The following is a 25,499-nucleotide window of genomic DNA, read 5'->3' on the forward strand; positions in this document are numbered from 1 at the left end:
GCCATCACAGTGGGTGTAAAGTGGTATCCCATTGTGGCTTTGCTTTGCATTTCTCTGGTAACTAGTGATCTTAATGAACTTTTCATTTGTTTATTGGCCATTCATATATCTTCTTTGTAGAAATGTTCAAGCCCTTTACCCATTTTTGAAATTGGGTTATTTGTCTTTATTGCTGACTTACCAGAGTTCTTTATATATTCTGGGTACAAGTTCCATCAGATATGGTTTGCAAATATCTTTTCCCATTCTGTGGGTTATCTTTTCACTTTTTTGATGCTGTCCTTTGAAGCACAAAGGTTTAAAATTTTGATGATGTCTAGATTATCTGTTTTTGTTGTTATTTGTGCTTTTGGTGTCATTTCAAGAACTATTGCCTAACTCAAGGTCATGATTTCCTCCTTTTTTCTTCTAAGAGTTTTATAGTTTTAACTCTTACATTAGGTCTATGAGCCACTTGGGAGTTAATTTCTGTGTATGGTTTAAGGAAGAGGTCCAACTTCATTCTTTTGCATGTGAATATCCAGTTATCCCAGCCCCATTTGTGGAAATACCTATTCTTTCCCTATTAAGTTGTCTTGATACCCTTATTGAAAATCAATGGACTATGTGAGGTTTCATTTCTGGATCCATTTCTATATCTTCAATCTATGCGTCTATCTGTATGCCAGAGTCACACAGTATTAATTACTGTAGTTTTGTGGGTTTTTTTCCTCCAAGTATAATTGTTTTTTAATAAAGAGAATTACAAAGGATGGAAAAATCAGCTCAGAAAGTCCAATTACTTCTTTTTTTTCAATGTTTATTTTTGAGGGAGGGAGGGAGAGGGAGAATGCAAATGGGGGAGGAGTAGAGAGAGGAGAACAGAGGATACAAAGCAGGCTCTGTGCTGACAGCAGCAAGCCTGATGTGGGGCTCAACTCACGAACTGCAAGATCATGACCTGAGCCGAAGTCACACACTCAGCTGACTGAGCCACCCAGGCGCCTCCCAGTTACTTCTTTTAATAGATCGATTTTTGGACAGAGTAACATCAATTTTAAATACTACTACATAAAGCATGATGGAGAAAAGAAATTTTGCTTTATAATTAGAAAACTCACAATAAAACTTGCCACACGAAACAAAAACAAAAACAAGCCATTTTGAAAATAAACAGTCCATGCCAAGCTAGTATAAAATGAAACCAGAAGTCTTCAAAAAGAAAAAAAAAATTCTTCCTTCCTTTTCTCTCCTTTTTATGGTTTCTGAAATTGGTGAAACTCTAATTCAAAGGTTGCTGAGCTGTTCTGATTTGGCTCCTTTGGTATTTGTTTTTTCACTACTCTTGTCCTTGGATTTCTCTTCTTTCGTAACATCTACTTTTTTTTTGCCCTCAGTGTCCTTCTTGTCTTCTTTGCTTCTAGCTTTCTTTACTTTTTCTTTATGATAGCATTTCTACAATCTCCTTTTCCTTCATCCTCAGAACTGAGAATCCCTCATCACGAGCTATCTATTTATCTGATGTTCAAATAGAAATTCTCTTATCTGAATCTTCTCCATCTTTGTCTTCACTGTCTTCCTGAACAGCATCTTCTGGAATAGTTTGAATCTGGATGCCACGTGCATGAGGTAGCATGTGTAAATTTTTGAATAAATGCTGTTTTATCTTTTCCATAAATTCTGTGGTGTTCTGGTTTGTCATGTTTGAAGAACCAATACGCAGTTTGAAGACTGGTCCAAAATATTCAAAGTAATCATTATGTGGCAATTCACTGGAAACTTCACAATTATGGGTGGGCTGCAGTCTTACATGTTCAATATCAAGCAACATTAGATTGTCTATCCACCCCCCATCCCAAGCATCAGTTAATGGTAAATTGAAAGTTTTTACAACTGCTACACATTTAGCATGACCTTTGACCATCAGATTGAAGCAACCAAGTCTCATCAGTGAGTCTACACCACACTAACTATAGCACTAGGCTGATACATCTCCATCACTTTTGAGATAATAAGCTTACATAGCTGCCCATCTGACTCATCATCTATACCGTCTCTTATTGGAAAATTGACAAGAGTATTTGCCTTTTCTTGCACCAACGTCCCTCAAGTCTCCTGTTCCAGGTAAGTGTTCCCCATATTTATGGAAAGATACAGTCATTACATGGTCTGTTACATAAAAAGCTTCTTGAGCACCATCACCATGATGAATATCAGTAATATATAAGACTCTCTGGTGATACTTCAGGAATTCAAGGGTGGCAAGTACAGTACAGTATCATTAACATAACAGAATCCTAATTCTTCGGATTTCTTAGCATGATGTAATCCTCCAGCCCAGTTAACAGCCATATCGGTTTGAGGTTTTGTTTGACTTCAAAGCCCCAAGTACTAGTTGAAAGCTGACAAAACTCAGAGTCCATGAAACTCTGGGCAATTGTCTCCATCACTAAATTTCTGCACCTGCTTACGATACTCAGACATATTCATGTTACCTGATCTTATTGAATGCAGACATTTGAGATACTCATCACTGTGGTATTTTGTCATTTCTTCAGCCGTGGTTTTATGGGAACTGTATATTTTCATTTTTCTATATAACCCATAAGTTCACAGCAAGTTATGGGTCATGAGGATTCTATGAGATTTCATAGGCTGACCCTGTCCATAATAATAATTTCCAATGTCACCATCTTGGTAGTAGACTTTCTTCTTGCCACCTTCCTAATAGGAGGCCATGTACTCCCAGGCCACAGCTGGCTCCCAGCTCTGGCTCCTCCTCTCCCTCTGGTGCTGTGGCCTCAACCCAACTCAGGGTTGGCAGTGCGGGAGAGAAGGGCAGGCTGAAAGGTGGAGAGAAGAGGGTGACAGGAGACCTCAAGAGCACTTAGCGTATATAGTAAAATATTGACAGTGATTATCTCTGTAGGGTAACATTTTTATTTTTTTGGTTTGCTTTTCTGCATTTTCCATTTTTTATGTTGAACACTTATCATTGCAATTAGAAGCAAAATATATCAACTGTTATTTTTGAAACTACCAATAAAATGATTGGATAGGATAACAAGGAAAAAAAAATGTGTGCTGACCAATCCTAAGTTGTCTGTATGACCTTATGGGGAATAATAACTGGGAGCCAGCCAACCAGCTCCTGCACAGAGGCAAGGATGTGTGGGGCTCTGAATTTCAGAGGGGAAGAAAGAAGATAAAGTGACCAAGATCTTTTCGATGGCCCCTGGCTTCAGGAATCAGAAAATTAATAATGGTTAACAGTTTGCAAAAAACAGAAATGGGTACATTTTGTTTTGGAAAAGTCTGTAGTACAAAGGGGAGATCAACAGACAAAAGTATGCAAAAACAAATTCCTTGGTCAGCTGGTGATATATGACACCTGAATTGGACTTTCTTTGGTTTCTTTAAAAACTTGCATTGGGGGCACCTGGGTGGCTTAGTGGGTTAAGCATCTGACTCTCAGGTCAGGTCATGATCTCACAGTTCATGGGTTTGAGCCTGTGTAGGGCTGTGTGTGTGCTGTTGGTGTGGAGCATGTTTGGGATTCTCTCTCTCCCTCTCTCTGCCCCTCCCCCACTTGTGCTTTCGCACTCGCTCGCTCTCTCAAAATAAACAAACAGTAAACAAAAAACCATGCATTATACTCAATTACCAAACACAAAATAGTTCCTGGATGACTTACCTGATCTTACTGGTGTACGAACTTAAATGGCTTCATCCAGATTTGGAGAATTGTAACAATTTGATTTGATTGAATTGGCTATCACCAGTGCATTACTTATTTATGCCATAAACTCAGTGAAGCTAACAATTGTCCAGAATGTGCATGTGTATGACTTGGGTAGATTTATTTGTAGTAACCAAGGGAAAAAGGCACAAAGTATTGTTTACCTGAAGCTGCTATTTTTATCCAAAAAGTGTCCTGGATCAAACTTCTCTGGGTTGGGAAACTCCTTGCAATTGAAAAAGACCAAAGACAGTAATGCAATACAGTAGTACCCTGGAACCAAGAAATGGAGAGTGAAATGGTACTTTATCACATTTCCCCTTGGGTCATAAAAAAACTAACACTCTTAATTACAGTGGATTGAAAAGGCCTGAGCACTCTTAAACTTGTCTAATGAGTGATCTTCTAGAGTTATGGTTATTTTACACACACTCTCATACATTATCTTTTTTTTTTTTTTTTTAAATTTACATCCAAGTTAGTTACCATATAGTGCCACAGTGATTTCAGGAGTAGATTTCTTAATGCCCTTTACCCATTTAGCCCATCCCCCCTCCCACAATCCCTCCAGTAACCATGTTTTGTTCTCCATATTGAAGAGTCTCTTATGTTTTGTCCCCCTCCCTGTTTTTATATTATTTTTGCTTCCCTTCTCTTGTGCCATCTGTTCTGTGTCTTAAAGTCCTCATATGAGTGAAGTCATATGATATTTTCATACATTATCTTTTACTGAGTAATAAGATTGTGCTCAGTGGGAAGAGCAATGTCATGGTCAATGTGCAATGATTAATTGTTGAAAAACCAGGGTTTGCAACCCATATTGTCTAGACGTGAACTTTACTGGAATTGCTGCCTCAAGTCTGGAGCTTACATGTCACAATTTTTTCTTTCTGAATTCAGATGTGAATGGAAGAAAATGAGACATGAAATTTTATGAATCAAGCCCACTTCCCTCACTTGTAAAATGGGGTGGGGTAACCAAAACAACACACTTTCTTCCTCTTGTGAAAAGGTTTTTATGAAGATTAAATGACAAAATATAATGATAGCCACAATTTATACTGGACCCATCACATTTACCTGACACTGTGCTTAGCTGTTTAGAAATCTCATTTACTTTTCACTTCAGCCACGTCCAGTAGGCTTTTTGTTCACAAGTGTAAATGAGGCAACTGACATTCAGAAAGGAAAAATAATTTGAGGTTAGACTTTTAGCAAGAGGCACAATTAGAATTTCACCCAAATTCTGATTATAAAGTACCGCTATTTAAGTGAAGGCTTTCTTTTACCATTTTTACTTTATTTTGTTTTTCCTTAAACATTATTTTATGATTACTGGAGTAGGTGTTACATGCACATGGTATAAAATACAAAAAAAAATATACAAAAGGGTATAAAGTGGAAATGAGTCTCTCTTCCTATACTCTTCTGGTTTCCTTCTTGATGTAATCACTGTTACTCACTTATGATATATCCTTTGAGAGATAACTTATAGATTAAAAAAACAAAAAGACACACACATACACATCCCCGTTTTCACACAGCAGCATCCTATGGCATTCTGATGCTTGCTTAGTATCCTACTTTATTAAAATAAGGGAATTGTAAAAAAAAATCTTTTTAAATGAATATTCAGGGATATTCCAGTCTTTAAATATCACAAATATTGCTATGATGAATATTCTTATTTGGGGGGAATTACTCATGAAGGATAAATTCCTAGTAGTAAAAGTGTGTATTTGTTTGAGCCACCAAGAATACATTTCCATGTAACCCCCCCCCCCATGTGAGGTAGGGGTATTTTTTCCAACTCCCCCAGAGTTTTCTAACCTCCATTGAATAATCCATATTTTCCCTCTAGGTTACAAGCTTTCAAAAAGGCACCTTTATCATGTACTAAGTTTTCATATATAATTCATTTCTATACTTTGACTAAAGAAGCTACAGTACACTACTTCAATAACTGTGATTTTTTACTTTAATATTAGGTAGGACTGTTGTGACTGTTCTTTTAAATTTTTCCCTATCAAATTTGGGATGTTAGTTTAGATCAAAAAAATATCTGGTTGATATTTTTTATTGAGATCTCATAAATGTATAAATTTGATTTTGGGATAATTGCTATTTCTTCCTTCCCATAGAGTAAGTTAATTTATTATTATACTTCTCTTTAACAATTTAATGTTTTTCTATAAATCTTGAGATTTCTTGTTTATTCCTAAGTATTTTACCCTTGTTTTTATTTATTTTTTAAATGTTTATTTATTTTTGAGGGGGGTGCAGAGAGAGAGAGAGAGAGAGAGAGAGAGAGAGAGAATCCCAAGAAGGCTCCATGCTGTCAGCACAGAGCCTGACACAGGTCTAGAACTCACAAACCACAAGATCTTTACCTGAGCTGAAATCAAGAGTTGAATGTTCAACTGACTGAGCCACCCAGGCTCCCCATCCTTTTTATTATTAAAAACTTGCCTTCATTATCTTTATCTATTTAGGTTTTATTTTAAATAGGGCAGCAATTTTTTTAAATAATAAATTTGTATCTAACCAACGAATAATTCTATTTTTGCAATCATGTTCAGATAATTTTCTTGTATTTCCCAGGTACAATTATATCATCTACAAATTTGCCTTAAATTTTTTTATCTTGTTCCCTTTTTCTACTTCTAGTAATGGTAGATAGACATGTTTTATTCTTGATATTAATGGGGATCCTTTTATAAAGTATTTTATCAATTAGCATGATTTGAGAAATATGTTTTCTCTGGCTAAAGAGGTATTCATCTATTCCCATTTTACTAAGGACTTAAAAAATTTTAAATGGGTATTAAATATCAAAAGCATTTTCTGTGCAAGTGAGACCATCATGTGATTGCCTCCTAAATTCTATTTACGTGGTGAATTTTACTAAACTAGATTTCCTGGTGTTAGACCATTCCTGTGTTCCTAATTATCCTCACTTGGTGGTGGTGTAGTGTTTTTAATGTGATGCTAAATTATGTGTTGATATTTTTAAGATTGGTAGCTGTTTGTTTTGTAGTGTTTTGGTCATGCTTGCCACCTTTTCTTCCTCTTCTATTCTTTGGAACTGTTTAAGTGTAAAACCCAACCCCTTGGGGCACCTAGGTGGCTCAGTTGGTTAAGCATCTGACTCTGGTTTCAGCTCAGGTCATGGTCTCAGTTTGAGAGTTCAAGCCCTGCGTCAGGCTCCTCGCTAACAGCGCTGTTAGTGCGGAGCCTGCTTGGGATTCTCTTTCTGCCCTTCCTCTGCTCACTCTCTCAAAATAAACAAACTTAAAAAAACAAACAAACAACAACCCAACACCTGTTAATCACTACAGAAAACTGACTACATCCTCAGTGTGCATGTAAATGTCAAGTGCTCTACAAATATTAACTGTTAGAGGTAGCAATATCCCAAATGTCATGGCATGTGAAGTCTGGGGAGAGAATTTGGGTTAAAGGTTGACACCTGGCTTGATTATCTTAGAGCTGCAGACACATTTTCTGTCTCTTCTTCCTTTTTTAAATCCATCATGAAAAATCAGATTCCAGTTCCTATGTGATTCTCATTACTAGAAATCACTGCTCCCTTAATACATTCTGTATGAGAGTGGAAGGGGACCCTGGAAACCCCAGATCAGCCTCCCCTACTCTAGGGAGAAATGCACCCCAACAATTACCATGCACAAATCATTATGCTAGGTGTCTAAACATATGCTGCTGAACCCACTGAAGAATGCTGTAAGGATGTATAAACAGGCTCAGAGATGTTAGGTAACTTCCCATGGTTACACATTAAGTCCTGACATAGACACTCTACCCTAATCTCTATGTCCTTTTTCCTCCACTACTCCCTTTCTTGCATTTCACATTCACCCTTTTGTTCTCTCATGAAACAAAACTCACCAATGCCTATGGGCCAGGTCCGAGCAATAGATACCACTCCAAAGAAGAGAAGAATCATGGTCCCTACCCCAAAGAGCTGGACACTTGTGAGAACAGACATGAAACAGGTAATGGGAGATATTTGAAATAGTACAAAGACAGAAATGTGGAATGCTGACCTGAGCCAGCAGTTGACCTTTCTGAAGACATGAAGACTCACCAGGAGTTAGCAAACGAAAATTAGAGCTATATGTAAGGGGGAAAAATGAGCCAGGTGGATGGAACAATATATGCAAAGGGGCAGAGAGAAAGCACATTTAAGGACCCAGGCTGGAGAGGTCAGTGGGAGCCAGATGACTAAGAGCCTTGTATGCACACATCTGGGATTTATTAATCCCAAAGCAACGAGAAGCCACAAATTCTAATTCACAAAATCCCTTCCTCCCAGCAAGAGGCAGAATCACTTAGTTCTAAATCACTTCATCTTAATACGTAATACTTAACACCTGAATTAGGTAAACTCCCCTGGTCTGCAGCAGCAGATGTAGGTTACCATGGGGTTGGATTCCACCGGAACCCAAGTAAAGGGCTGCTTTCCCCAAAACTCCCCCTTACTGAGCCCTGCTGCCCCAACATCACTGTGAAATTGTTCCCTATGAGGGAACGGTGAGAGCTTGGAAAGAGCAGGTCCAACCCTGGCTTGTGGACTAACACCTGAATTAGTGAAGTCAGTTCTAGTTTGTACAATTTGCCCTTCCTCCTCCTCAGTACAATTGTCTCTTCCCTTCCTCCCTTCTTAGACTCACTTAGAAAGGGCATGACGTTCCAGCCTCCCTTTCCTCTTCGGCTGCTGGCCATATCCCACCAAGAATCAGAACATTCCTTGTTACATTCTGTGAGTCAGGAAGAGCAGAAACCCTGCTTTCAAGATTCTTCTACCCAGGAAACAGTATTCTGAGAAGAGTGTAAGAAAAGCCTCTACAGTTGAGTTAAGCTAATAAATAAACTGGCTACCTAGTTGAAATGGGCAAGACAGCCTTAGGGGCATGTGAAGACAACAGACAAGAATGGAGACATAAGGAAAAAATACAAATCACTGATAGTAAAATAATTTTATTTAGTTTCTTTTTTAAAAAAGGTAGCATTTCACATATAAATTTAGACTTCAAGATTACAGTGTGTATTTGCCAAAAGGAACATCCCTGCAGGAGGGATAGACTTAGAGCCTGAGCGAGCGCTGGGAAGCACACTCCAGGGAGAGTTTAAGTGGAAGTAGTTTCTTTACAACTTCACAAAGTTAGTTCCCTGTTCCTCAACTCTGCCATCGGGGGGGGGGTTGTAAGAAAACCCACATCCAACACTTCGGGGCAACGGCTTTTAGCTTATGGGAATAGGAAACATCTCTAGGAATGAAAGCACAAAGGTCAATGACCCAAATTTCCCACAATAATCATTACCTATCTGCAGCAACAATACATGACAGGTGAAGAGTTTATTCTTCTATTTCAAAGGTTCTTTGAAGGAGAGCTAGAGAACATAAAGAGAGTGTATATAATAAGCAAAAGTGAAAAAAGGATTCTCTCCCTATTACAAATGCCTCTCTAGTATAAGGCCCAGGGAAAAGCCCCACTCAAATCTGGGATTCCTTCCCCACAGAAAGTGTTTGGCACAACCCACAAGCTGTCATGAGACTGACAGGACTGACAGCAAAAAGGTTTCTGGAAGTGGCCCCATGACTTTTCTGTCTGGCTTGAACACAGTATTCATGAAAGGTGTCTTAACAAGCTACAAACTCAGGCCTAACTATGGGGCACACTGTTTCAGGAAAGCTAATCTGAAGGGGAAAAGGCCCAGATGAAATAGGTCTCCCACAGCCACAGGCAAACTCGTAACGCACTCTGTCATCCTCTCAAGGGAGATTAAATCCCCTGGCTGCCCAGGAAGTCAGTGGAATCCTGACTTCCTAGGGAGGGTGAGAGCCAGAGAACAACTTTGATTTCAGAATCTCAGAGCCAGGAAAAAAGGAGACAAAGATGACCAAAGATGCTTTCTAAGTTACTCTGTCCCATACTATGTAGGCTCCAGAAGAACAATATTGAGGAGAATCAGTGTGCTAGTAACCATGGCAGCCCTAGGATTCGGCCTTCAGGTAGAGGTACTGGGGCAAATAAATGTACCCCAAATCCAGTTTTACAAATAAAAACTTCCTGCAGTTATGATACAATACTGTGCAGTGAACAGGTGGGAACTGTATGCTGCTATTTCCGGTTAAAGCCCTGTCCCGCTCTTGGCCAGCCAGAGCTGAGAAGTGACACATAAGGAAGGAGTGGCTAAAAGTCAGGCACCTTAGTTACAAATGGCCTGGGGCAGTGATGCAGACAGTCATCATCCAATGGAGAGGAAGCGGGGGGCCCCAGAGCTGTGGTTCAAAGCAAAGGTTTCATCTTACCCAGAACTTCAAACCAAGCTCTCTGAGCCTACTAATGCAGTAATAACTAGTGATTAGGAATCCCTGGCTGGGTGGCAAGGTACATATCTCAGCAGGCCACCAACTCAACTATAGGGAAAAAAAGGTGCAAATAATATTAAGTAAATCACTGCTCAAGTGGAAGATCATTTCCTGGAGAACTTCAGTGGACTAGATGCTAATCACACGGATGAATGCTGGGACTGGACCCCAAAGAAAGCTTGGGCCCCAGGCGTGATTGGTCGTCTTTACACTTACCGCATCCTGACATCTTCTCTGGCCTCTTATGTCTCGAATGGCCAAGCACACATTTCCCCGGGGACCAATGTAAACATTATTCAATAGATCTCAGCTTAGAAAAACACAGCTTGTTATATAATTGATGTCTAACATTCCAGTGCAGGCAGTATCTTAGCATCAGACTTTCCCGGATTTATGAGTACCAGTTCAGAAGGGAACACACACAGGATACTTGATAAACTGTGGCTGAAGACATTTGGGTGCCAGACAGTTGGTTCTACCCTGCAATCAGTTGATAAGCCAGGGCTATCACAGGAGAGGCAGAACAGACAGAGCACAGGTTCTGTGTGAATCTGAAGAGTCATATAACCATTGTTCCCACTTAACCCCTTGGGCCACATCTTGATATGGGAGTACATTTCCACCTCTTGCATCAACCTGTGCTCTCCTTGTTTTGGATGGGGCTCTCTCCAGAGGGTTCAAGAGCCTCCTTAGAGAGGAGAGAGCTTTTTCTTCCAGTCCTAACATCTGAATATTTTGAAGCACAAGAGGAGTCCATGAACATGCTAGGGATGTTGCTGCCAAAGTAGATCTTACTGTTAGAAGCAATGGCCTGGTACCTTTTGAGCTCCAGATATTCCGGGGTCAATTTGTGCTGTGTGGGGGCAAACAAGAGCAAAGGCATCAGGACACTTCAGTGCAATAATCATCCGTCTCTTTCCTTACACACATTTCCCCTACTGCTCTCCTGAACATCACTACTCGACTCTGAGTCATTGCCAATGATCTTCTCTCACTCTGAAGTGTGGCTATCACATTAACAGCTGTATTTTAGACCTGAAGTTCCTTACACAAGCTCCTGTCCTAATGTAGAGAGAAGTTGTTCATTTAAAAAAAAAAAAAAGGAGGGGCGCCTGGGTGGTGCAGTCGGTTAAGCGTCCGACTTCAGCCAGGTCATGATCTCGCGGTCCGTTGAGTTCAAGCCCCGTGTCAGGCTCTGGGCTGATGGCTCGGAGCCTGGAGCCTGCTTCCGATTCTGTGTCTCCGTCTCTCTCTGCCCCTCCCCCGTTCATGCTCTGTCTCTGTCTGTCCCAAAAATAAAAAAATAAAAAATAAAAAAAATAAACTTAAAAAAAAAAAAAAAAAAAGGATTGGGGCACCTGGGTGGCGCAGTCGGTTGAGCGTCCGACTTCAGCCAGGTCACGATCTCGCGGTCCGTGAGTTCGAGCCCCGCGTCGGGCTCTGGGCTGATGGCTCAGAGCCTGGAGCCTGTTTCCGATTCTGTGTTTCCCTCTCTCTCTGCCCCTCCCCCGTTCATGCTCTGTTTCTCTCTGTCCCAAAAATAAGTAAACGTTGAAAAAAACAATTTTTTTTTAAATAAAAAAAAAAAGGATCGAGGAGATGGGTTTGGGGAACAATGGTAACTAACATTTCTATAGTGACTTGGGGCCTGAAAAATGCCTTCATATATACTTTTATATTTCATCTAGCTAAGTTCAACCTAGAATTAGTCTGGAATCTTTGCAGGTTCTCTTAAGAGGACAGGTCAATGGATGAGAATGGCAGAGCTTCAAAGGGGCTAGGCTCATATCCTTATAATCAACCATTTGTGATTCTGCTTTTCTTGACCACATTCTAGAAGTGGAAAAGATCTCAAGAAATCACCTGATCTGTCCTCTTGCCTCTACTTAGAAGCTAGATGTTTAAACTGATTGTGATAGATGTTTGTCAATCACCAGATCTGTCACAGTTTTTGTTTTTAAATTAAAATCATGGTGCCAAGATATATCCAACCAAAACCTCGCAGGGTTTGTTATTAAAACTAATTTCTAGGGGCGCCTGGGTGGCGCAGTTGGTTGAGCGTCCGACTTCAGCCAGGTCACGATCTTGTGGTCCGTGAGTTCGAGCCCCGCGTCAGGCTCTGGGTTGATGGCTCGGAGCCTGGAGCCTGTTTCCGATTCTGTGCCTCCCTCTCTCTCTCTGCCCCTCCCCCATTCATGCTCTGTCTCTCTCTGTCCCAAAAATAAATAAAAACGTTGGAAAAAAAAAATTAAAAAAAAAAAAAACAACTAATTTCTAATATTCCTGGAATATACTTCCCCAAAGCCTTTCCCTAGTAATCCTCCCCTCATTGCAAGTCCCTGGCCTGTCCTCTAGGCCAAAGCCCATCTTGACCTTCATAGTACCCCCCCACCCCAACACCTTCCACTCCCTGGGTCTACAGTCTCTCCAGTTGATTCACATCTTCTGCTGAAACTGCCATCAAATATGGTCACAGTGCATAACCAAATTACCTCTTAATGCCTTATTAATATAATATCAATATCCAAATAGCATTTTTCAAAATGGCATAAAACTGCTGTCCCTTTCAGCATAAGGCTAACCTCAAGGACAAGGTCTTGATACTTGTGCCTGGATAGCTTCTCCCATAACAGATTTGGATTGCTAGTTTTATTATTTATTTATTTGTGTTTGTTTGTTTGTTTTTATTTTTGAAGGAGAGAGAGAGAGCACGAGTGAGGGAGGAAGAGAGAGAGGGAGACACAGAATCCGAAGCAGGCTCCAGGCTCTGAACTGTCAGCACAGAGCCTGATGTGGGGCTCAAACCCACAAACTGTGAGATCATAACCTGAGCCAAAGTCGGACACGTAACCAACTGAGCCACCCAGGTGCCCCTGGAGTGCTAGTTTTATAAACTAAAGTTTCTCACCTTGCCTCCATCTTGACCAAATTCCATTGTTTCGATAGAGCTGTGTCTCCAATATGTTAAATTTACTTCTAAATTTATACTGGATTTCAAAGTACTGACAACTCTCACTCTATCAACCTATCATATCATGCCTTATCAATTCTTCTGAGCCCAGAGAATGTTGTTCCTTTCTAAAATGAAAGAATTTAAGACCTGTGTATACTTTAAATCTTGACTCTAATCCTTCAAACCACACCACTTTGGCAACCTCTTTCTCACCTCTTTCAACGTTCTAATCTGCAATGTTCTCTCTGCAATTAATAACTTTATCAACCTTGGTCATATTCTTCCCTTTTCAGAATACACAGGGGTTCTAGTTGCCTCTTACCAATTCCTGCTTACTAGGCCTGCATTCTCTAGACTTAAATTAACCCAAGTCTCTATACAAAAACTGTTCACCCATTTCACCCAACCTCCTACCTCCAACTGTCACATGTGAAATTCCTCACAACTAGATTATTTTTTAAATCCAGTAAACAAGCAATATTCAGTTAGGGGCATTTGGAAATGTGGGGGGGGGGGGGGAGAAGGTGTTGACTGTTCAAATAATCGGTGAGCACTACTGACACGTAGCAGGCAAGGGTCAGGGATGCAAAATAGTCCGTAATGCATGAGATACCCATGTCTTCAACAATGAAAAAGTTTGCCACCCCAAAATGCCAAGAAAGTTTCTGATGAGAAACACTGCACTAAACGAACTTAGCATCTATGCAAAGCTACCTGGAAAGCAACTCTAAATGGACTTTACTCTTCTCTTGTTACTCCTGTCATTCCATGAGAAGATCCTCACCTTTCCTGATTACTAAGCCCTGACAGAGCAGTACAGATGGATGGTTTATAGCACTTGACCTGTGTTTATAGATTTGTCCGCTATTGTCCTATCTCCCCACTTTTACAAGGAACTACACAAAGGTCTCTCCCCATTGAGTGTGCAATATGACTTGATGAGTGATTGGTTGTTTCTGGAAAGTATGATGGTAACTACCAATCTTTGACACTGGATAAATCACCTCTATTTAAGCTATTAGATAGCTATTAGAGCCCCCCCACAAAGAAAAGCAAAACCCCAAACACTATATTATTAGGAGTGGGGCATGGAGAGCCAATCACCTTGTTTGAGGTGGCATATTTGTGTGCAGCGTAATACTCAGCATCTGCCTTCGCCTTCTCTCGGGCCAGGAATGCGGCATCTAGCAAGCAAAATAGAGTCAAGAGTGTTTAAAACAAAGGAAAGTTGCAATCCACTTCCTCAGCTGTGTAAGGGTTCACACACTATGTTAAGTAGGGCTCTCTTTTTCCACTGCCTGATATTTTGATCACTTATTTTATTCATTTATTTTTAAAGATTTCATTTTTTTTAAAGTAATCTCTATACCCGACACGGGGCTCAAATTTACACCCAAAGATCCAGAGTCATATGCTCTACTGATTGAGCTAGCCAGGCACTCCTCAATCACTTACTTTAAAGGCATGTAACAACATTAGCAGTTTTCAAAACCCAGTCCCCAGACTCTTTTCCAAGGAGAATACTCTCGTCATTGTTAAAGAACTTTCAGCTCATCGGAGCCTACTTCATTTTTCACCTAAAGCTGCTCCTTCTTTTCTCTACCCATCATCACCCAAAAAGCCTCACACCCTACCCATGTCTAGGCTTCAAGTAAAACAATGAAGTCCAGACATGAAAGCTCTGCTCTATATATTGCACTGTCCCCATCCCCTCCAAACTGGATCCAGAATCAGTTAATGTAGAATGACAGGACAGGAAGCAGCAGTATATAAGCAAAAGAGGTTGAATGTCTGGTCTTCAAGACTGTGAGCTCAGAACATTAGCATCTCACTATATGAAATCTAGGAGTTTGAGAGCCTTTTACGAAAACTAAGGCTGCTTTGTTCCTGGCTAAATTTTTTGTTATATTTTTGATTGACAGGTAGGAAAGAAACTAGTAGTGGTGGGGGTTTCTTATATATTCTTTACAACTGATTATAGGTAATTCTCATATTTTGTCTGCCTGAGGACAAAGTGGTAGCTAATAAGCCACAACTTAAGGACAGAAAATGAGCGATGAGTTGCCTATAGTCACAAACCAACCAAGAGCTAAACATGTAATGGTAATTTAAAAAAATCTGTCTATGAGCATAACAGGGCAGCCACTTCCTCCAGACCAGATTATTCTGTCTATGGCCTTCCCACCCACCATAATCAAGAAATCAGTCTCTGAAGCAGAGAGGCAGTTCAAGATAGTCAGAGCCTCTTTTCTCCCTGATGTACCTTCAATTTCAGAAATGCGCTTTTCAGTTTCTTTCTCCATCACCTTCTGCTGAAACCGAATTTTTGCCACTTGTGCAATCTTCTCTGCTTCTATAATTATACACAAAAAAAGATACATTCAAAAACATTTCTCTAGGTCTGGAAATACTTAGAATCAGCAGCATATAGTTTTAACACTTAGTCATATAAGGTTTTATGGGCTGTTTCATTGTTTTAAACATCCAGACTGTACACAACTCAACAGAAAAAAGGGAATTTATTTCCTATTCCACTGTTGACAGTGCTGGTTTTGTGGGAAATGGGAGGGAATACAAAAGGTTAACAACAGTTTCAGTCCTTCATGGGATTACACAGCAGCGGTCCACAAGCTAATGGGGAAAATGATACTTCGTGAAAGTACTCAGAACAAAAACAAAGCAACATAAATGCATGGCAACATAGGACAATCTTATAAAACAGCAGGAGAAAGAAGGAATAAAGATAAGTTAAACCAAGAAAGGTCTTCTGGAAAAAATCCTAAAGAAAATAATGGACACGACCTAGGAGGACATGGCAAAAGGAGTAAAGACAAGAAGAACAAACGAACAGTCACAATGAAGAGGTCATTATGGAGCCAGCTGACAAGAGAACAAATAATTAGAATAGAAAGAAAGCTAGAAGACCTCCATCTTGAGTAATGGGCTAAAGAATTTACTTTTAATATACTCAGGATCAACTGTTGAAGTTACCAAGAGGGAAATGACAAGATGAAAATATCAGAGAAGGAGAATTCTGACTGCGGTAGAACATAAAAGAGAAAGCAGGCTAATTCATCTGACACTGTGAAAACAAGTGCTGGGGGCGAACATGTTGGTTGCAGCAGACAATTATAGGCAGGGAAAACCAAACACCCTCAAGTACACCAGCGGCCTAACCAAAAGATCCAGGACCAGGGAAGAAAGACTCTTATTACACTTTTAATTCAATCACTGCAATTCTTGAAGAACATTCTCAGTTCTTCTTTTCAGCCAAAGAGGATGAGTATTTTAACACATCTTATCTCTGTCCCTAGGGGAAGAGTATAATAGAAAAAAGATTTCTAAGTGTTTTCCTATTTCCAGAAGATCTAGTATCCTTTAGCATTGACGCCAGCGCATACTTCCCTATTTCCTCATTAGCATAAAATCAACTTGTATCACCCCAACTCCCAAATAGACTATGACGTTCTACTGGAAATAACAGAAGGCATTTGGAGCCTATAGCTATAACCCAGAGAATCGTGTCTCAACGTAGGGAAATGGTTGTGGTCATCCCACTTAACGCTACTCTCTGATGTGTAGAAATAAACCAATAAAGAGCATGAGTCAGGTTCTAGTTCTAGAAAAATGGTGAAATAGAGTAATGAGAAAACCCCCCAGCTAACAACACCTTAAAGTGCTAGACAAAATGTAACAATTTTTTTTTAATGTGTGGCTAAGATGCTAAGAAAGAATGAGAGATCCCCAAGACACATAAGCAAAGGAAGAGTTGAGAGCTGAGAGCTGGTATAGGAAGAGCTGAGAACTTAGACAAGCAAGGGAGATGGACCTGGGAGTGTTGCCCATTCATGGCCAGGAGGTGACGCCTTGAAAACTGTATAAAACTGAGACCACTAATGGGCTTCAATTCCACTGAGACTAAAAACCTCTACCCACCAGCCCAGTGAAGAGAAGTAAGCTTGTCTCTACCTAGACACACCACAAAGACAGAGAAAAATTATAAAAGTAAGAAGACAAGAGGAAGCCAAACAAAAATGAAATAATATCACCACAGTGACAGAAAAAAAGTAAGTTTTGTTGGGCTTAGAACTGTAGGCTAAATTACTAATTCAAGAATGAAATAAAATCATTTCAGACTAAGGAAGAATGAGTAAGTTATCCATTCCTTAGCATTTATTGAAAAAAAACCAAAACAAGAGTAACAAACTAGTAGAAAAAAGAATGAATTGCCAAAAACAATGGAGAGGGAAAAAAATTAAGTAACGCCTATAGATCAAAATGGATGTTTACTGTAAGAATAAATGATAATAGTAATAATGAGGGAATAAAAAGAACATAAAACTAAAATACGAGGTAACTATGTAAAATTGAGGGACAGTAATAAGAATTAAAGCATTCTACTGTTTTATGAGGATAGAATGATTAGCTTTAGATTCTGTCAAGTCAGGTATGCTAATTAACATTTTACAGGTAATGACTAGTTATAGAAACATTCTAGAAACAATATAAAACTTCCAATTAAGTAAAAGGAAGAAAAGAATAAAGAAAACCCAATCAATTCAATACCAATCAGAAAAGAGAAAAAAGAAGCAAAGGAAAAAAATGCGTGGTGAATAGCACAAAACTAAATGATACAAACAAATCCAAATATAGCAGTAACCACAATAAATATAAAAAGACTAAACTCACCAGTTAAAAGACAGATTCTCACATTGGATAAGATAACAAAATCCAGCTATATGCTGTTTACAAGAGACACACCTAAAACATAATGACATAGAAAAGTTGAAAGTAAAAGGATGGGAAAAGATACATCAAGAAAATAACTAACCATGAGAAATCTGGCATAGTTATAATTTCATTAGACAAAACAGATCTTAAGCCAAAAAGTGTGTCTGGGATAAAGAGGGTTATTACATAACAGGAGCAATTCTCCAGGGAGATGTAACAATCCTAATGCTCTTAATGATACAGCTCTAAAATATGTAAAGAAAAAAAATTACAAGTCAACAAATCTACGGTCATGGTGGGAGATTTTAACACACCCTTCTCAGTAACTGATAGCTCAAGGCAAAAATTAGAATACAGAAGATGTAAACAACACAATTCATAAGCCTGACTGAATGGATAAACAGAGAAAATTTGCATCCAACAAATAAAGAAAACACATTCAATCTTTTCAAGCACACAGAAAACATTTACCAAAAAAGTACCATGTACTGATAGGCCACAAAGCAAATTTCAACAAATACTTAAGAATCCACATAATAGATCATATTTTCTGACTATCATGCAATAACATTAGAAATCAACAATAAAAAGGTAGCCCCCTAAAAACCCAGAAATTGAAAAATATACTTTTAATACTTCATAAGTGAAAGAAGAAATCACAATGGAAACATTTTACAAAAATTAAAAATGAACACCAATAAACTACATTTCAAAACACGTGAATAGAAAAAAAGAAAATATATAATCTTACATGTTTCAATCAGAAAAGACTGAAATCTAAAGAATTAAGTAATTCAAGAAGTTAGAAAAGAACCAGTGAGAAAACTCAAAAAAAGAAGTAGAAGAATAATAAAAATAAGTGTAAATAATGTAATTGAAAAGTAAGAGACAAAAGAATCAACCAAATCAAAATGCAGTTCTCTGAAAAGATGAATAGAGTATCACAGACCTCTGGCAGAAGTAATCCAGCAAAAGCGAAGGCACAAAAAAACAATACTAGGAATAAAAAGGGGCATGCACATTTGGTAGCAGATTTTAAAAATTATAAGAGAATTCTGCATAATTATGTCCCCACATCTGAAATTTCAGATGTGAAACAATTTTCTAGAAAAGTATAACTGCTCAAACTTAAAGAAACAAGTACCTGAACAGACCTATAGTTACTACAGAAATTAAATCAACAGGCTAAATGTTACCACCAAAAACAAGCATATGAGAGAGCACAAACCCCACTAGACCAAGATGGTTTTTTACAAGAGTTCCATTAAACCTACAAAGAGGAGATAATAACATATTTTATACAAAATGTTCCAGAACACAGAAAAAAAGAATGCTCTCCAAATCATTTTGAGGCTAGTGGAACCATTAAAAGAAGAAAAAACAAACAAACAAAAAAAACCACCTGACAGTACAAGGAAAAAATTATAAGCTGAAATTTATAAAAGTAAAAATGAAGACATATAAAAGTAAAAATTTTAAAGAAACTATAAGCAAGACATATAGAGAAATGTACTGAGGTATATCTCCTATATCATGATCAAATGGGTTTATCCCAAGAAAGCAAAATAATTCAGGAAAAGAAAATCTACTAATATAATTCACCACATTAAAAGCTTTAAAAGGAAAAATTAGAAAAAATATACATAGAAAAAAATTCTAAGAGTTTAACAGTCATTTATGATAAAAACCTCTTGGCAAGCAAGAAACAGAAACTTCATGAACCTGATAAAAGTTAAGTACAGCAAACATCACTGGGACTATTTAAAGTTAGGAACAAGACAAGAATACTTGACGCTACCTTTCTTTTCAACACTGCACTTTAAGTCATAACCTTGAAACCAGGAAGATAAGAAGAGTAAAGAGGTAGGGGACTACAAAGGAAAAACCAGAACTGTCCTGATCTGAAGATAGTTTGACTGCTCACAACAGGAGACTATTAGAAATAATAGCATTTTCAGCAAGACTACTAAACAACAACAACAAAATGAACAGCATACCTATACAAAAGCAAAAATCAGTTAGAAAAATCCTTCAAAAAAGATCCTATTTATAATGGCAAAAAGCTTGAGGAATATATAGGAATAAATCTCTAAGAAAGAAAGTGCCAGAACCTTAAGAAGAAAATTATGATACTTTTTGAAAGACACTTCTGATAAATGGAGAAATAAAACAGATTTATAAGACTCAGTATAAGTCTGAGTAAATAAATAAACAATTTAATTAATCAATTCTCTCCAAACTGACATGTATAGGTAATGTAATTCCAATCAAACCTCAACACAGCATTTTGTAGAACGTGACCTGGTTCTAAAATTTATATGGAGGAATAAAGGGCCTAGGATAGCCCAAGACATTTATAAGAATATTTAGGAAGAGTAAAGCGAATAGTTAAGGAGAAACTTGCTCTCCCAGATAGCAAGACTTAACATAAAAAGCAACAGTAATTAAAACAAGGTAACTCTGGAGAAGGATAGACCATGGAATTAGAACAAAATAGAGACCACAGCAACAGAACAAATTATATACAGTATCTTGTTATATGATAGGTGTGGCATTAGAAAAAAGTAGAGAAAATAATGAACTTTTCAATAAATAGCCTAAAATAATTGGCTTGCTATTTGGAAAAAATAAACTGAATTCCAACGTCACACTAAACCCTAAAATAAATTCCAGATGGACTCACGATTTAAATATGAAAAGCAAAACTTTAAACCTTTTAGAATAAAATTATTACTTTGGGGTTGGGAAAGAATTCTTAAACAGGATAGAAAAAGCACAAATCAGAATGGAAAAGACTGATGAATTTGATCACATGAAAATTAAATATATATGAATGTCAAAGACATCATAGAGTTCAAAGGCCACAAAGTGAAAGAAGATATTTCCAATGCATAAATCTGGGAAAGGATTAATATCCAGAAGATACAAAGAACTTCTATAAATCAGTCCAAAAAAAGTAATCAAATGGGCTAATAATATATTAACAAGCAATTCACATACAAAAAAAGAAACCTGAATGGCCAATAAACAATATTCAACCTTACTAGTTATCAGAGAACTACAAACTGAAATTATATGATACATGTCCACCAGCAAACTGACATAAAATTTAAAAGGTCTAATGACTCCAAGAGTTGAGGAGGATATGCAGAAATGGGAATCAATTATGGCAGCAAATGAACCGGAACTCAAACCCTGCTGAAGAGAAGGTAAAATGGTAGAATCACCACTGGAGAGCAATTTGGCAATACCGTATGTTGTAAATTTGAAGATGTATGTATCCTATGACCCAGCAATTCGACTTGGAGGTATTCCAGAGTAGTGCTTCTTCAACTACCTATGGAAGGAACAGCACCCTCCCCCCCTTTTTCTGTATTTCAATTTGTTAGGAAACAATATTTTATAAATTATAATAAAAATTAATTACTTGGAAAAATATTAAAAACAAAAACACAGGGTCCAGTTTTTTATCATTAGACATAAAATTACTATATAATACTATAAGAATTTCTAGGCACTCATTGTCAATTTCTGTCCTCTCATTATGGATCAGAAACAAAAAGCCGATGATACAGGGCAGTGACCAACACTACATGTTGAGTAGCACTATCACAGGAAAACTCCAAATATGTGCACAAAGACACATGGACACTGGCATTACTGCGGCACTGCTCATAGTAAGGAAAAACTAGAAACTACGTAACTCTCCAACAGTAATTCATCAGAATGAACTGAGGTCCACTCATAGAATGAATGCACAGCAGTTAAAAATAACCAGATCTACACCTACCAATATGAATAAAACTCAAACAATGTTGGTACGATAAAGGCAAGCTGTGAAATGAAAGGTAGAGTCTGATACCATTTTTAGGGTTTAAAACAATCCTATGAATTATTATTACATAGTTATAATAAAAATATAAAAATATGGACAGAAAGATTACACAAGCTTTAGAGCAGAAGCTACTCAGAGAAGATGGGTCAAGAAATAGGACCAGGTAAGAGAACACAGGGGGCTTCCAACAGATATATAAATTTATTTTGAAAGAAAGTATGACCTGAAGGGATGTGGCAAACACTAAGCCTTCATTTTATTATTCTCTGTACATTTCTGCATATTTGAAATAGTTTACAAAACACCTCTTAAACTTTCAGCATCCCAAGGAACAAACAACTGACAGCCTAAGAGGTCAGTCCAATACACAGTCTCCTGGAGTGTTTGGGAAGCCTCTGTGATTCAAATAAGGTGTAAGCAATCCCGCCGTACTGTCAGAGAGGGCAACATCTAGCCATCCAGATAAAACTAGGTACATGTCAACGGCAAGGATGCATGCTATAAACATGAGCTTTGGCCAAAAAACTTCCCATTCTTAAATTGTATGAACAAAAACTCTACCCCACAGAGGCCAGCGTTGCCCCAAAACCCTATCCATTTTCCTTGTCCTTGAAAAAAGTAGCAGTAGCAGCCACACATGGTTGCGAGCCAAACCACTTCATTAAGTACTGGCACCATCAGGTTTTAAAGGCTGTAGGGCATCTGAATGTACAAAAGAGTTTCCAGAATTCTCCACTATGTATGATGCAATCTTATTTGATCCCATCAATATCCATCATCAGACTGACAAAGAACAGGACAAGCTCGTAACACATGTACTTTAGAAACAACCAATTCAGAAAGAAATCAAAGTACCTATAACAGCCTTTTTCCTCTCTGTCTCAGCTTCTTTCTCCACAACCTTTTGTTTCTGTGCAGCTATAAGAAGTTTTGTCTTTTCAGCCTCCCTGTGAAGCAAAATATTATAAAAATTAGAAATGATGTGCAGTCACAGGCAGTAATTCTGACTCTATGGTGGGTCAGAGAACCATTTCAACACGAACTTTCTGATCCACTATGGTGCCAAGAGAGGTGTTACCTTATTTTACTTATAATAAATCTGAGGCTGAAAGGTTAAATGATTTGCCCAAAGTCACCCAGATACAGGCATCAAATTTATACATCTGAGTTTAGTCTGACCTTTTCCTCTAACTGTATCATGGAAAGGCCTGTGATCTGGAAGTACCCGGAGTATATAAATGGTTCTTTTACTGTTAGGCCTCCAGCTAGCCCATTCAGCACTCTGGGCCAAATAGCAAAATGCAACAACCTCTGGGCAGACGCAGTCCCTCAGGTACATGGTCTGACAAGCAGAATGGAGCTGGATTTCAGCCCCTCCTCAGGCACTCTTTTGCAGTGGCCCTGCTTGTTGTATGGAAGACATAATTAGGTGGCAGTTATTAGGTAGTGAACTAGTGCTCAATGTAAAGAAGACTTTTCTGAGAACCTGAGTGTTCTAATAATGGAAATGGCTGGCCTATCACTAAGCATGTACAAGTGGTGATTGGGTGACCACATGGCAGAAAAAGTATAAAAAAGACTACTATTAGGTGGAAGGTTAGATCTCAAGGTGGCTTTTAATTCTGGGATTTCAATAGTCTACAAAATTAGAAAGATCCAGATTTATCTGAAAAATAACTCCAAGAGTTTCCCTAAAACATTTCCCCCCAAAGATCTCTTCTTTCCTCCTGCCCAAATTGATAAAGACATAAAATGGCATTCTGGATACTACAAATTATTTGAGGGCAGAGAACATACAGTCTTCACGTTTCCATCACTAAAAGCTATCATGTTGAGAGCCTAAGGCATCCTGAGCCTTCAATTAAAAAAATTTTTTATACCAATGCATCAGACTCATGATCTACCCAGCCTGGCACTCTGCTTTATAGCTTCAAAAAAGAAGTTCCTTTTCTACAAATGAAAAGAGAAAATAAAACTCAGCATAATAAAAGATACAGACTCGGGAACAGTAAGGACTCAACCGTATATTACCCCAGGAAGAAGTATTATTACTTCTTGGATCCCCTATACTTATACAATCTGTTGTATTCTTGACTTGTGCAGTTATTTTTCCAGCATTTCATATTTTTCCTCTTCAAATACCAGCCAAATTTCCTAAAGACTTTTGTTTCTTCTTTTCACTACCTGTCACACAAGAATAATACTGCCATTTCAACTACAATAGGTATTCCCCTAATATGGATCTTCAGAACACTTAGAAATTAATTTCATGTCAAGCAAGTAACTTCTCATTCCCAGTCAGCCCTGGACACATAAAAGAGAAGACTACCAGGAGTCAATTAAGGCAAAGCTTCCCCAAAGCAAATTATAAAGATCTACGTGTCATTTTGGATACACAACCACATAAAATGAACATCAAACTTTACGCCAATAAAGTGTTTCTATTCTTACCATTACAACACAGTAACACAATACAGGCACTCCCTTCAACCTTACCAGCCAGGACTCCTTCTCTTCTCTATTAGTATTTAATTCAAGATAATCATGTCCAAATTACAATTCCTTAGCTTTCCAACAATAGCTCTATAGCAAACTGCATACTTAGCCTCTAATGCTGCTCCTGAAATGTTCATATATAAAGGGAAAACTCATAATAATCTAGTGAATTAAGACACAAGAATAGATAATATTATTAGAATTAAAGGACGGAAAATAGATATACACCCCACCCCAGAGTGTAATATCTCATATAGAAGTTTTCTCTACACTGGTATATTAATAAGTAGACAGCCCTAAAAAAAAATGTTGGGCTCCCAAGCATATTACTCACATTAACTCAAAATTTCTTCTTATGGCTTCTGGGATTTTGGGTTTTGTAACACGCACAGCCTAAAAAATAAAAGTGAAAAGCCAAAGTATATTTGAAAAATAAATCTTCAAACTAAATCTACAGAAAAGCTCCTCAATGAAAGTAATAAAGCAACTATGACATAGCTGCCTACTAACATGTGTGGAGATTCCACTAGAAAATCTGGTTTTCATGCCATCACACCAAGAATCAAAGATACTCTGCTTTTTACTTCCTTAAAAAAAAAAAAAAAAAAAAAAGCTTGGCTACAGGAAAAACCACTCTATCCACTGAGGAAATAAACTCCTTAAGGGAAAAGGTTCTCCCTTAAAAGACCTCCACAAAGCTCTTCAGTTGGATACTTTTGTTTCCTTTCCAGGCTTTCCAACCAAAGAAACACAAGGAAGGCAAAATTCCAAGATTTAAATTGTAAAGTAGGAAACAGTCAACAACAAAAATAAAAAAAAACAAAATTCAGGTCAGTATATGCAACTTAGTAACAGTAGACAATAAACATATTTACTGTTTCTTAAACCTGTAATCACTCAGTACTGGCTATACAGAAACAGTCCAAAGCTGAAGGAAAACAAATACCAGTTGACAGCTTACATTCTTTCTTGCCAGGAGCTCACTTAGAACAAAGTCTACTTGTCTTTTTTAGACATTGTTTACTAGACACTTTGTTTCCCTAACCGTAGTGTACTTTGACATTAATTAAGATTATCTATTTGGGAACTGCAGCTTTTTGAAGGCTGACTTCTCCATCAGAAAACTAATCTTTCAAAAGCTTTTGATTTAACCAGTTAAACATCACTCCCCGCACCCCCCTACATTACAAACACACACAACAAACTCCTGATGTGAAGAAAGTTTTAATTTCCCTCTGAAAACTGGCTAACCTTCAACAAAGCCTCTATGCACATAACCTTCTTTTAAAAGTCTTTTAAAAAGACTTAAAAACTTTTAAGCAACACAGCCTTTCCAACATGTGAGAGAACAGTCAAATCTGTGAAGAATTTG

At 38.0% G+C, this 25,499-nt stretch overlaps 1 protein-coding gene and 1 pseudogene across 6 annotated transcripts in view; both read right to left on the minus strand.

Annotated features, from left to right (window-relative positions):
* Window positions 1-25,499, minus strand: part of ERLIN1 (ER lipid raft associated 1) — a 67,765-nt gene that overhangs the window by 21,744 nt on the left and 20,522 nt on the right. For 4 of the 6 annotated variants that reach the window (XR_005793607.1, XR_005793608.1, XM_040486144.1 and 1 more), the window contains exons 8-12: window positions 24,462-24,520; window positions 22,487-22,578; window positions 15,329-15,418; window positions 14,170-14,249; window positions 3,883-3,991 (exon numbers count right to left, since the gene is read on the minus strand). Coding sequence is in view for 4 of the 6 variants with exons in the window: in XM_040486144.1 (XP_040342078.1) it covers window positions 3,883-3,991; window positions 14,170-14,249; window positions 15,329-15,418; window positions 22,487-22,578; window positions 24,462-24,520 (430 nt within the window). In the remaining 2 variants the exon portion in view is untranslated. Of the gene's footprint in view, window positions 1-985; window positions 2,823-3,882; window positions 3,992-10,664; window positions 10,966-14,169; window positions 14,250-15,328; window positions 15,419-22,486; window positions 22,579-24,461; window positions 24,521-25,499 lie in introns of those variants that run through there. The other 2 variants (XM_040486146.1, XM_040486143.1) reach the window with 2 other exon arrangements.
* LOC121036623 (histone deacetylase 2-like) lies at window positions 981-2,718 on the minus strand (annotated as a pseudogene).

The sequence above is a fragment of the Herpailurus yagouaroundi genome, unplaced genomic scaffold (assembly GCF_014898765.1).
Source record: "Herpailurus yagouaroundi ecotype Mexico unplaced genomic scaffold, PumYag 163, whole genome shotgun sequence".
NCBI classification, from domain to species: domain Eukaryota; kingdom Metazoa; phylum Chordata; class Mammalia; order Carnivora; family Felidae; genus Herpailurus; species Herpailurus yagouaroundi.